At 32.0% G+C, this 14,241-nt stretch overlaps 1 protein-coding gene across 2 annotated transcripts; it reads right to left on the bottom strand.

The window, feature by feature from the left end:
• Window positions 1-20: 20 nt before the first annotated feature.
• Window positions 21-11,689, bottom strand: LOC144845812 (EGF-like repeat and discoidin I-like domain-containing protein 3). 2 transcript variants are annotated; one of them, XM_078703269.1, is made up of 8 exons: window positions 11,337-11,689; window positions 6,921-6,997; window positions 6,333-6,653; window positions 5,118-5,237; window positions 4,831-4,866; window positions 4,616-4,730; window positions 4,296-4,372; window positions 21-1,465 (listed from the first exon to the last, which is right to left on the bottom strand). In XM_078703269.1, the coding sequence occupies exons 1-8, from the start codon at window positions 11,438-11,440 to the stop codon at window positions 1,338-1,340; spliced, it is 978 nt and encodes a 325-aa protein (XP_078559395.1). In that variant the 5' UTR covers window positions 11,441-11,689; the 3' UTR covers window positions 21-1,337. The 2 variants fall into 2 exon arrangements, with proteins under 2 accessions (XP_078559395.1, XP_078559390.1); XM_078703264.1 differs by having other exon boundaries at window positions 5,118-5,256; window positions 6,337-6,653; window positions 11,337-11,686.
• Between the last annotated feature and the right edge of the window lie 2,552 nt (window positions 11,690-14,241).

Genomic DNA, 14,241 nt, shown 5'->3' on the forward strand with positions numbered 1-14,241 from the left:
TATAACAACTGAATATTACATTTCGGAAGCATTTTTGAGAATTTCAAAAATTATTCTAGTGCTTTAAAAATAAAATTAAGATTAAAAGCCAGTGACTTTTACTGTTGACCAAATCTAGGAAAGGATAATAAAAAGAAGTAATGCAGTTAGGCATAATACAGTAAGTACAGTACAGTACAGAAAAATTTAAGAGATTGGTAAACCTATAATTTGATATTGGTAAACCTGACTCAATTTAATATGAATTTCCTTAACAATAGTAGAATTATACACTACATTTTACAAAAGTGAATACAGCAATAATGCTTAAATGCTGAAGTGCGACTTAATCTCGTGCACGACATCTTTACCTAGACCAATGAGATTTCAGTTGTATTTTCGAGTCATATTAGATAATACATTAGGCTAGGTCAGGTCCCCTGTACAACCCTATATTGTAAAACCAAATTTAACTGTATTTCATTGATATTCTAGACAAAAATTGAAACCAGAAATATGAGCCTTGTGTTGAGGATAGTCACTGTATGTTACTGAAATGGTCACAGTGTAGAATCGATTCAAATGATTGTTATACTTTCAAAGAGTTTATATTATGACAATATAAAATGTAAAACGTTATATGTTTTCTACTTGCTGTGTACATATTTACTTATGTGCATGATTAATGAATCACCCTATGCTATGCTATAATATGATAATAATTGTGAAGCGTCGAAAAGTCGAAAAAACTATTTAAAAAAATGTAATAACACATCGGGAATGAAAATATGTAATTATCCTATCCCATACTAAATAGCACCACGCTGTATTATTTCAGCGTGGTTGATAACCTATTCTAACCTATTTCATTGCTGATGCTGTAAAGTGTAAAGAATATATCGATACTATTCAACCTCATAGAAGAACATTTTGATAATAATATGAACATATTTTGTTTTGTCGATTTGTATACATAGAATAAAACCATTAGATTTTATACAAATGACTGTCTTCTGGTTTGTTGTTTTAATATGTAAAAAAAACCAGAAATTGTTGTTTTGTGTCGGAATTATAATACTTTTTATTATTCAAATCATTTTTGCCACCTACAGAATACGGTACATTAATTATGTATATTATATGGTACTAAAAATACTGAGAACATATTGCTGCTATAATTTGTTGATAAATCAATATCGTATAAAGATTAATCATTAAGTCATGGTAACATTTCATTTAAACATGTTTATTGTTTAAGATTATTAAAATAATGTAAATAAAAATAAAAACAGGGTAATCAATAATGAAAAATTACAAAATGTTTTAGTACATTTTACTATATTTCTATTAACATTATACTAAGGTTGAATTGCTTTTGGAAAAGATACTTTTATGTATGGATTCGTTTCACAGTGATGTCTGCCACCACTCGTCAACAGAGACTTTTGACTAGTAGCAAATGCAGGATTAGGAAACGACGTATCACCTAAAAAGAAATAATAATATTAGAAGTTTAAGACACTGTTTTATTTGAACTAGTGACAATTGCATGGCTAAATTTTTCGCGTAATTTTACGTATCTCCTCCGTATCCACTTAACGATACGTGCTCACATTTGGCACACTGGTGTTAATTGAGGGGCCGCACACGATAGACTATGTCACTTTCCTGAATTTTAAGTATAAACACTAAAAAAAGGCAAATAATAACAGTAATTTGAGGTCTCATGCGTCACTGTATAAACTACGCAACCTCCTCTGGTATGTACCGCCATAGCCGGATCTAAAAATACCATGCCGGGCCGCCAAATTAAAACAGTGTTTAGTCTCAGCAGCCGGTCAACCGTATCGAATGATTGCGTCGTTGAAGTTTTAATTAATTACACCTGTCCTTTGAACAAAATCATTTTCGTAAATCACGGTTTGGCTCAGTGAGTTAAACGCCGTGGCCATTGATATCAATGCTTAGTACGTTTGAGGATCGAATCCGCGATATGTGTAAATAATAAGCATCACCGCTTAAAGCAAAAAAATCATAGATCACAATGTAATTACAAAACTACCAAAAAAGACACCAAACCTCATACAAAACAATAGCAAAGTATAAAAACCATTAAAATAAAAACAAAATGTAAAAAAAAAACACACACACACAAATAAACGAATCCAAATGGGTGTCGTGTTTCCACAAAATATCAAATATCAACGAAAAATACACCCAAGCAGTTTGTATCCGAGCGCATCATCTAATTTCGACTACCACCATGTGTGCTTTTGTGTTGATTTCAAATTCCGTAAGCAGCTGTAGTTTTATTATTCCAATCTTATCTTAATTCTATAACTTACCAATTCATATTTTATCATTAAAAGGTTTTAATCTGCCGACCGATTGACAGTCTTCAACGTGCATTTCCCTCTCATGCACGTTGTCACTTTCTGATGCGCACCCTAGATTAATATTCACACAGCACAAAGTCTAATATCCAGCACTGCTTTCATTTTGTAGCTTACAAAACCATTGAAATAAAAATAAAATGAAAATGAATAAAAATGAACACACACAAACAAAACGATTCCAAATGGTTTGATATAATGTTGAACATAAAAACAACTTAATTCGTGTTTCCGCAGTAATGTGTTTTATTCGATATATGTCCACTTTATTATTTTATCTATATGTATCAAATAATTAATACACGAAAAACACCCAAAATAATATAATAATATAGTTTGACATGTTATACTTTCGTTAGTGTTTGTACGCATCATCTAATTCACGTCACACAAGACAATTTTTCTTTAGCGTCTTTTATTTTCGTAAAGTCTGAACAGTCAAAACTAAAGTCTAAAGTTCCATATTCAGTATTGCTTTAATTTTTTAACTTAAATATATTTCAAAGTGAAGGGATAGTGTATAACAAAATCAATGGCCGTAAATAGAGTAGTTCCGAATTTTATTCTTGATACAATTTGTTTTTATTTTAATAATTAAAAATTACCTGTATCAAAGTGCGCTTTTATTATACTTGTCCATGCAAAGTATAGGCTAGGGTAACAACATATTAAGGCAGAAAAAACCATGCGGCGCACGGGTTACTGCTAGTCAATATAATTATGATAACAATCCGATATACTGTGATATTCAGAGGCATTGAAGATTCGGTACCTAAACTGGAAGAATTTGGCATAACTAATTTCGTTCATTTTAAATGAAAAGCACATTCCCCATCACATTTGGGCGATTTGTGTTGCTAATTACAAAATTGCTGGTTTACCAGAATGATAAAAGACTTGTATCGACCTTATCTCAAAATTACCCTGTCCATTGCCGCCATCTTGATTTTTCCGATGAAGATTTTATTTATATGATTTGCCGTCGAAAATCAGTAGCAATGTGATTGCAAAGGAACAGGAACATCGTATAATTATGATACTTTGCAAGAAATTGTATGTAAAGGATCAGGAGAGTTGGGTTGTTCCAATTTGCATAGATTGGTTGTGGCGTAGATGAACTAACCCACTAGCCAATCAGCTACAATACTTAATTTGTTTATAATTTGTAAAAATTTATAAACTGAGAGATTAATGACCACAGCTAGCCTATTCATAAACACACAATTATTGCACACCACTGCTCACGGCAAATATTTAATAACCTATGTAGATGTACCTTATAACGACGAGTTTTCTGGAGAAGTATAATATATAATAATTTATTACAAATTACATATTATTCTAATACTAAATAATTAAATTGCACGATTTTAATAAAACACATTTTAAATAGTATTAATTATTTACATACATTTCAATTGAGCAATCGGAGAGTACAAACGATTTTATACAAGGATACGTTTCGGTGTTAATAATTACTGTATGTGATTATTAAGTTGATTTGTAACCATCTATAGAGGGCCACGAAAAGGGACATGGATTTCAAAGAGATTTGTTGATACAACAGTGCTTTAGAATAAGCTGGTGGATCGGATTGTTATTTGATTTTACCATCGTTGAAAGTCATTCTGTTTCATTTTTTCACTCTTACCGAAAAGCAAACGAGAAATGATAAAAAGTATTTTTTATTTTTATAATTGTTTTTTTTTAATTTGGCGCATGGATAGATTCTGGCACTACCATACTGTTCCTATTTTTAGCCCAGTTTACAAGCCTGTTAGGAAGGTCTATAAAAGATACTACATTTTGATATAGTCCCTACTTTAAGGAAAAGAGCAGGATGCAATTAGTGATTATGTGTAATAAAAATCTGCCAATTAGGCTAAAAAGGAAAGAGGCTCGCCAATAAAAAACGATACGTACCGGATGAGGCAGATGTCGGTGAACTTGCAATTGAACTAGGCGGGGTAGATACCAATGCTTTCGGAATGTCTTTATTACTATGTAATATGAAAATGAAAATAACAATTCTGCTTTATGGTTTTGTTATGGTTTCTAGTACAGCAATAATTTCGTTTCTGCTAGATAAGGATATCCGTGTTTGTCAACAATCACGTGTTTCTCTTCCATCTTTTTTTATTTACAACATTCCATAGTGGAATTATGCATGCAAGTATTTCAAAATAATATTTCCTACATGTTGTATGCTAAGACAAAAGACTACGAAATAAATAAACACTTACATATCTGTACGTCGTTTTGGTGTATAGCTCACACAAAGTATCATTATAAGAGCTAGCAGTAATGTAAAGCAGATACCAGCAATCAGATATACAGAAATGTTGATATTATTTACATCTAAAAAGCGAATATAAAAGCAAAAACTTACATTAATATACAAATTACATAATTTATTAATGTATGCATTTTAAAACTAATATCATTAACGTTAACTTACCCGTTGGTTCTTTTGTTGCTGAAATCCCTGGTAGTGCTGAAAAGTATAACAAATAAAAATAATTTTGCGCTTACGAATTATTTTACATTTTAAAAATGGTATTTTCATCACAAATATTTAAAATTGGCAGAAAATACTATTATTGTAGTAGCAATTCACAAAATGTACAGCATTTTGAATTCATTTTAAAGAAAAGAAGCCCACCCAAGAGTACTAAAAAAGTTACTGTTGCTTCTTCGTTCATTATTAATAATTATTATCAGCATTATTAAAAAAAAATTACTCACATAAGCATCCAAGTAGGTCTATGCGTAGGACAATTTGGCTCTGCCACGTCAGTGGATACACACGTAATGATCGCATATGGACCGGTGAATCAAAATAATTAATGGCCGATGAATTTCCGTCTGAGTTACCTATAAAAACCTATATATTTGTTTAAAATATACAATTATTTTGCATCAGTAAGACACTTACAAATAAAATAATAATAAACAAGAAATATTTCTTACAAAAAACGCCGCTCGACATTTTAAAATTAATCATTGTTCTTTTGATTAATTTATGATTAATTATTAAAAAGATGTCCTTTAATCGCAAAGATACATACAAATCACAGATAGTTCTTTAATTATGAATCACTTGCCCATTTTTTCACTAGTTAATTGTATACACAGCATTTGAAAGAAGACATGTGTACTTTTTCAACAATGTATTATTTGCCAAATATTAATCTACTAATTCAAAAATGGCAATTAAAAATGGTCAATTTTGAACTTTAATGTGCTGTAGCCTGTTTGTCTGTGCCTGAACTGTAGGCATGCAACGAATACCCTTTAGAGACAACGTGACTTCAAGTTGGTACAAGTGGAAATTCTTCCACAATCTGTTGATTCGCGTCAACCAATCAAAGGGCAAGAATCCAAAATCGTTCAACCGTGAACCTTTTCCCAGACGTTTTTTTGGGTCCAGCAGCTGGGACCTACATTATAGTCGAGTATGCATTTTAGCAAAAACGTCAGTCTTTAGTACTATAACTGCTGCTTGCTTAGCTTATAAATGAGTCATCTCTTGTGACGTAGCGGGCTAGAGCAGCAGCGTAAAAAACAAGGTATGTATGCATAATAATAACATAATCTATACCTGCATCTGAAATTGTTTTATACTGGAGTAATTTTTAAAATTTCGGTCAACTCTACACTTTATCTAATGATTATTTTGTATGGTTTCAATTACCACTTGTATTGATAATTTGCACGTTATATACTCAACCTTATTAGACAAATCTTTCTAAAAATGTAGCTAAATTATTTTGTTAAGAACGATTTGTATAAAGGCCTAGTAACTTTACGAAACAGGACGAAGAGGGCGTCGATTGGTTGTGATAGCAATTCTAAACTGACGACGGCCGTTACGCTTAGCAGTGCGTGTCGTAACGCAATCTTGCTTCGTATGATTATAATAATGCCAATTATAATAAAGAAGAAAGTATTAATCAGTACGTACCCCGTTTTCATTATCTAAACCATCGACTGTTTCCCAATATTCATTATCTGGGCTAACCAACACCTTGTAAGCCGACACGAAATCATCTCCAAACGCATTTCCAAATGTAACTAGCCCAGAAATATGATGCTTCTCCATTAGATCTACCTGTAACCATGGTAATGTATCATTCTCATCTGGTTGCCAACCAAAGTAAATATTTTTTTCCGAGTAGCCATTTGTTACCAACCTCGCTTGTTTTGCTTCCATTCCAAATATATGTGATGACGCTGAGAATGCATTACTGTTCTCCTGTGTTAAAAACTCATGGCACATTCCTATTGTATAAGTTATATTTAATAGTGATAATCTTTCTTTTCTAATAAATATAATCATCATTATTGGGAATGTATGTATTTGGGCATATTATTTCATCGTCGTACACGTCTGTCCTAAATTAAGGCATAATGTGACTAAAGGAATGTCAACCTGGGATTGTATAAACATCTTATCTCTTAAGTACTGATTTCATTTGTTCAATTTTTTTAATGAAACAAACACGATGTTATTTTCTATAGAGTTGTTATTTTGAAAGCATATCTTACCTGGCTGGCAAGTTCCGCAATCGCAATACACTTTTTCAAATTCACCAATTACTTCATCGCAATCACCACAGCCAGCACTGTTTGAAATATGTAAAACGTTATGTAAATAATTGTCCACAACAAAATAAAAATAAAAAAGAGTTTTAAAAGTAATATAAAATTAATAGATGTTCTGTTGTTTAATTCTCTTAATTCTAATTGGCAGTGTTTTAGGCAGATTTACACCACAACGGTACACGTGATCTGAAAACGATAATGTCGAAATAGCTCTGTAATACCATGGTGCGCGTGGCATCACTGACGATCTATATGAAAAATAACTATTTAGAATTATTAATTTATTGAAACATCACACAACCCTGTTATGATTCAGCGAATGTGTTTTTACAAGAAAATATTGTATTTTCCACTTCCTATCGGAACTTAATGCGTTGACGTAAAGTTCCGCTGGAATTGTTAAAATAACAATATGGTTTGATGTTACAGTGACAATGGAAATATAGCTATTAAAGCTAATTTCATTAGTAAAAATGTAAACTTCTGCATTCTTATTAGGTGCCTCAATGAAGTCACTTAATAAAAATAAACCAAAATTAAGAAAGTATCTGTCTTGTTACATTCAGTGTCTTTCAGTGCCTCTAAGTTAAACTTCCACTAAAAATGTATTCTTCTAATTGCTCAAAAAGAGCCGCTCTTTTTCAGCAATTAGAAGAATACATTTTGAGTGGAAGTTTATCGTCAATACATGTCCACAAGTTGAACAATGTGAAAGTTAAACTGGGAATTGTAGAAGGTAAAGAAGGTAAACCGGACACTATAATGTTTTTGTAAAGAAGAATAGAAGGAAAGCGTCCCTGGAAAAGAAAATAATTATCTATTACATAAAGAGCGGAAGAAGATGACGAGACGAAGACGTCAGTGAAAAGTAGCAGAAGATGTCGAGAGAACTGCCTGTTAGAGGAAGATTACATTTGATAATTAAATGCTACAGTGATTAACAACAATAACATAATTTATGAGTGCTAATTGTTTTTTAAAAAAACACTTCAATCAGAGTTTATGAATAAATGAATTTGACTCAACATCGGAAATAAATTCGGTTTACCACATCTTGCCTTTGCTATTTGCAACCGCTAACTTTATCTTTATTGTCATAAAGTTGTGTTAAAGGCCAGGTGCGGGTAAAAAATTTCTATTGATCATACATTCCAATAATGATCAATCTATAGTTTCCCCTATGTTTCATCATGTTTGGGATTTTATTTGTGTTACACGAGCTTGTTGAAAATAAGCACTTTCTTATCAGTGGGGGGATAGTTCAAATTACACAGTAAAATCTCTATTCTTGTGTACACAAATTTTGTAAATAGAGAGGCATTTTAAAAGCTATGAAAAATAAACGGTGTGGTAAAAAAAGGTAATATAACTTGAATATTACATTTCTGGTATTTTTATTCAACTTCAGAGTTTTATTTTCATGCTATAGCAAAAATTATCCACCGCATATCCACCATCTTTTTTCACCTTCTAGGGAGTCACCAGACATGTTATTACATTAGATTAACTACCTAACTACTGAAAAAAAGTCTTCCTGGTTTTTATGGAAGAATTTTGCCAAATTTTGTATTTGACCATATTAAGGGAAAGCCATGTTTTTCATCTTGATGTCTGTTAAAAATATTTGATTTATGTACAATTAACCAGATACTATATTTAAAATTCATGCCTGTACCTGAGCTTTAAGGTTACAACATTTGTTTACACCAACTTGTTTTTGTGGGTAGTCAGTATTTGCGACCGCAAACATTACCTTTAGTATGACAAACAACTATTCTCAATCTAATTATGGTCGGGCTACTACTACTACTACTCTGATAAGCGACGTACTATCTCCCGTAATCTCGTTAATAAGTACACTAATTGTGAATGATACAAATTTATGACGAATACAATTATGTCATTGTTGATTAGTTTGTGTAATAATAATGGATTTTACATTTTCCACGAGATTAGCGACTAGACAAGCCAGTCATTTTGTCTCTGCTACTTACCTTTTTTGCTCCGTGGGTGAGACAAGTTTTTACAGGGGATTATTTGGTCATTGGTCGTTTCCCGAGTGAATGGAAACACAGCTGTACTAATAGCAGGCTTTCATTTGTTACGTCCTTTTATCATGCTGCTTCACTATTTCCTAAATTACTATAGTTTTTTTTTATTAGACAATGATACTTTATACATATATAATGTGATATGAGATTCATACGTAAACATAATATTATAAATCTCCATAGCAATAATGAAAGCTTTATAATAATGTATTACATACCTCAATTTAGCAGTTTTTTCCCCTCTAGTACACTAGAGATTTTATTAGAATGTTTTAAACAGATGTAAACATGTAGTATCTAACGCTCGATAGTGTTATTAATACATCGGTCGATACACTTGTCATTATATTACCATAAATGTAAATATACTAAGTATGTGGCACGATAATGTTGAATAATATATATATAAACACATCAGGCATAGAACATTAATTCTAAACCGCCCGGTGATATACTGACATTTAATTAGTTAATTTGAAACGATAATGATGAGGAAATCTGTGAGAATGAGAAAAAGTCGCCCCAACCGAGACTCGAACCCGAAACCTTCTGCTTGATATTCAGATGTCCTAACCTAACTGGGGCTTTCATGGTATTGTTCAAACTCGATTGGATAGCGACTCTTTATATATATATTCCTAATTATGTTGGGTGTTCTCTTATGAAGGATTAGGCCTACTTTTACCGGGAAATTACTGCGTCAACCACCATTGGATGTTGGTTCTTTGCGGACATTTGATATTAGGCTACAGGCCATATAATTCACGTAACAAGTCAAGAACTGTATTGCCTTTAGCTGTGTCTATATTAATTAATTGTTAATATTAGTTATTATTATTTATTATTATTATTCATAATTATTTATTAATATTTATTAATATTTATTAATATTTATTAATATTTATTATTATTTCTTATTATCATTTATTATTATTTATTATTATTTACTATTATTTGTAAATTGCCATTGTCATTATCATTGTCATTATTATTATTATTAATATTATTATTATGTTAATAAAAACACAAAATTGGCTATTTAAAATACTGTAATTATAGACAAATTTGTATAACAGAAAAAGAAATAAAAATATAGGGCTACAATATGAGTTCAATATTCTGCACGCTAGTCAACATTAATTTTACTCTTACGTTGACATTTACTTACTGTATGCTATTGTTGTAGTTTATGTAATAATGGTTAATGAAGTAGTTGCCAATTTTGATTATACATCGGATTTGATTTGTTTGCCATGCCAAAGTAGGTTGTTAGCCTGTCGTTAATTATGAACAATTTTAGTATTAATTTTCTTAATTTATTATTCTATTCATTTTCGTTTAGAGTCATTTTCCATAATTATTTTAATGCACATATCTATCAACATGTTATTGTAAACATATGTTGTAGAATGTTAACAATTCGAAGTCATATCACAGTGCTAATGGTTCTAATTATTGTTAGGCCTATTTCCGTTTTTATATGAATGGCTGTCGTAGAGCCAAGATTAATATTATATATATATAGCAAAGATTAGCAAATCGGATTAGCCGTATTTACTATATAGCTTTCCCAATGTATCACTTCCTGAATTCTTCAACATGTAGTGCTTAATGTAAATGTGATTTTCTTTTCCGACAATGCATGGGCTAGTATAGTTGTATCTATCAACTTAAGACAACAAATTAGAAACATTGATGTTTACAAAATAAAACATTTTTAGTTTGTGACCTTATCAACAGTCAATTTATATTGATTGATTTATTTATGTTCAAACTGTATATACAATACATTGATGAGAGCTTATGCTCTGTGTATTATAATTTGTATAATTCGTGTTTTTTTTTAAAGCCCGATATATAATATTCCTTAAGGGTTTAGTGAATTAGTTACTTGTTTTAAAAAACATCACGTATTGATACACGTAAGCGTTGGAGCAGTTTCCATTACACGGTCAAGCACAAGTGCATCTATCTTATTTAGATCTGATTTTATTTCAATAGGCCTACAAGGCAAAAAATTAAGTGTCAAAATGGCTTATGATCAGAAGGGATTAATTAGGATATCTGGCTATGTTGACTGCCTCTATCATTCTACCCCCTAACTTGATTCCTAGGCATCTTTTCAGATGTTTTCCTAGACTATATAGCTTTAAATAGTATGCTGTTACAATTGCTAGTAACATTACCGATTCATTGTCATCACTATATTTGCCAATATTAAATCTTTTTAAAACAAGATATAGTATACAGTAGTATAGCAATAACCATAATTAGTTAAGAAAATAAAAAAAAAAGAAGAAAATCTTACCCTTCCTCAGTACAGCATCCATCGTCATTACATTCGGTCCATTCTGGTTCCCCTACCACAAATGAAAAAATCAGACATGAGCAAATGAACCAGATGAAGTGCATTATGGTGCTATGAGTATTAAAGTTCGAGTTCAAATGAGCATTTAAAGGAACCACAAAGGCCACTAACTACACAGTCACTAGTTCCTTTATTATGTCGTCGTCCTATTATACGTCATCGATTCCGGAACAATGTTGTAAAAATATTCGGGAAGACACCCTTTAACTGCCACAAAAATAGACACATTCAGACTTACACAGTCGATTCAAACTTATTCAAAGCAGTCATTTCCCCTAAAAATACCAGGCGCCATCAACGTCAACTGAACGTACTTTGAGTTCAAAATACCCATAAGACGACAACCGGAAAACCAGGATATGTGAGATTAGATTGTGGTTACAATCAGTTTTGGGGTTGCCTTTAACGTACCTTTTGAATATAATAATATGATACATTTTGGAAAATACGGATTTAGTTGCACTGATGATGTTGTTCGGCGTAACAACGAAACATGTATGCACAAATGTTTTTTTTTATCAAACTGAAGTTTATTTTAATTTTGTTATGCTGTCGGAAGTTCGGCAACATTATTCACGATATCACCTTAAACACTTTGGTGTCAATCAAGGACTTACGAAAGTTGGAAAAGCTCTCGAAAAAATTCGTAAAAGCAGAAGGTGATATAAACTACTTTAAAAAATAATAATATAAGCTTTCTATAAAATAACACCTAAGAGAAACTATAGTCTATATTGAATTCATGTACAAAAGTGCGTATGGTGAACACGATTGTTGGCGTTGTACCGATTAATGAGCAAGGTGGAATGCCGATGCACCGATGCATCATACTTTTTTTCTTTTCTGAGACCTTTTTTGGAACAGTTTGAATGATATGAAAATGTAGTAGCCTTATAAAAAAACAGTAAAATAAAAATAAAAATATGTGATTAAAGAAGTAACATATAAAGATAAAAATATTACTGATTAATTTGCAATGTATTGATCATGATTTTATTAATAAAAGTGGTAATTCACGACACAAAGGAGACAAAAAAAGATGAGTTACGCTCAAATTTTAAAGATGAGGGCTGAGTAAACAGGACCAGTGGTCCTACTCTAAGTTATACTGGACGACTAAGGATGTACCCCATAGTTGCCATTTCTGGCATTATTATGCTTTTTGGCATTATTTAGAGGCCCACTGCATCTGGCATAATGTCGCGGCATTATTTATCCGTTTTTAGTATAATCTGGCATAATTGTGTGTTTTTTGAACAACTAAAAAAATAATATACCACAGAACAAGAATAATATTTTGTTTAATCTTGCAATTTTGTACATATCACCTTACACAATATCATATCGTACAAAACAGGTCTGTCAGGTTTTTTCGTACAATAGTGCATCCATCCTTTTGTTTCGGACTCGATCGACTCTAAGGATTGGAAGGCTGCTCACAAACTACCGTGTGTGCGATAGGCAGCACAACGAAACCGACGAGGCTAGCCGTGATTGACCAATTATATATTGTATTGTCGATCAGCTTTGCTCGATGGGCTACCCCCATGAAACATTTTTAAATAAAAACAATATGAAACGAAATTATAAGTCTACAGGACCAGCCCACCATGGTTGGGTGAATACTAATTTAGAAAAATAGAGTTGCCCGGAAATTGGACTTCGAAATATGGAAAGAATATAAGTCTCCAAGACCAGCCCCTGCCTAACCTAAATTAACTTAACTCTCAAATAAATATAAATGTGTAAAGATGCCGATGCCTGGCCTGGCCAGTGTATTCTCTCTATTTATTTAAATACATATGCATTATTGTAATAAATAATTGTCACAATTTGTTGTGAATTTTTAACTTTGAACAAACGAAAAGGATTTCAAACCACGTACAACATTTTACTGTGTTTGAGCATGAATAAATGATATTGAATTAAGTGAATAATTGATAATGAGAAATCTGATACAATGAATTAAATGATGAACAATAGCAGCCTGAACAAGCCTGGCCATCCAACAAACCCATTGATTGCTACCCCTATACAAATATTGAACAGTTGGTATGCCGTGCGTTATTATGCAAATGAGTTGGTGCAAGTGTAGTGGGGAAGATGGTATTGTTAGTCATTGCGGTCAACACGCCACACTGTTGAATTGTGATGTTGTTAATCTTTACATTAGAAGATAATTCAAATCATGTAAAAAAAAAACAATTTCTCAGGGCGGGAACCTAGTAGATCTCCTCATTTAGTAATCTCGAAAAGAAGTCCATCTGGAAAAGAAGCCCACCCAAGAGTACAAAAATTGAAGGAGCCCATTTGGCTTCACTTGGCCTTAGTGCTGAGGCAGGGAGAGCACACCATAACATCTTTTATTTTTCTATGGCTTTCGCCACCCGCTTTTTGATGTTGTAAATGTTATGTTTAGCACAAAAATCTAAATTTAACAGTGTGGCGTGTTGGCCGCGAATGATTAACAATATCATCACCTGCACAAACTCATTTGCATAACAACGCCGACATACCAACGATGAGATATAAATTCTTTTCTAAACACGTAACGAAGAGAGTTATAATTTCATTTTTTCTGACATTAAATTGTTAGTCATTCGCGGCGGTCAACACGCCACACTGTTGAATGTTGATGTTGTTAATCTTTTAAATTATATTATCCTAAATTAACTTGACTCTCTAAATATCTCTCTTTCAAAATAAAAGAAAAACATTTTATATTTATTTTAAAAAAATAATCCGTAGAGGTTCGAACCCCAGCTGCTAGAGCTGGGAGAATCCAATCCAAACGATAGTTACTAGAGCACTACCCGTTATGCCACAATGTACACGAGTAATGAAA

The sequence above is a fragment of the Antedon bifida genome, chromosome 1 (genome assembly GCF_963402885.1).
Source record: "Antedon bifida chromosome 1, ecAntBifi1.1, whole genome shotgun sequence".
NCBI classification, from domain to species: Eukaryota; Metazoa; Echinodermata; class Crinoidea; order Comatulida; family Antedonidae; genus Antedon; species Antedon bifida.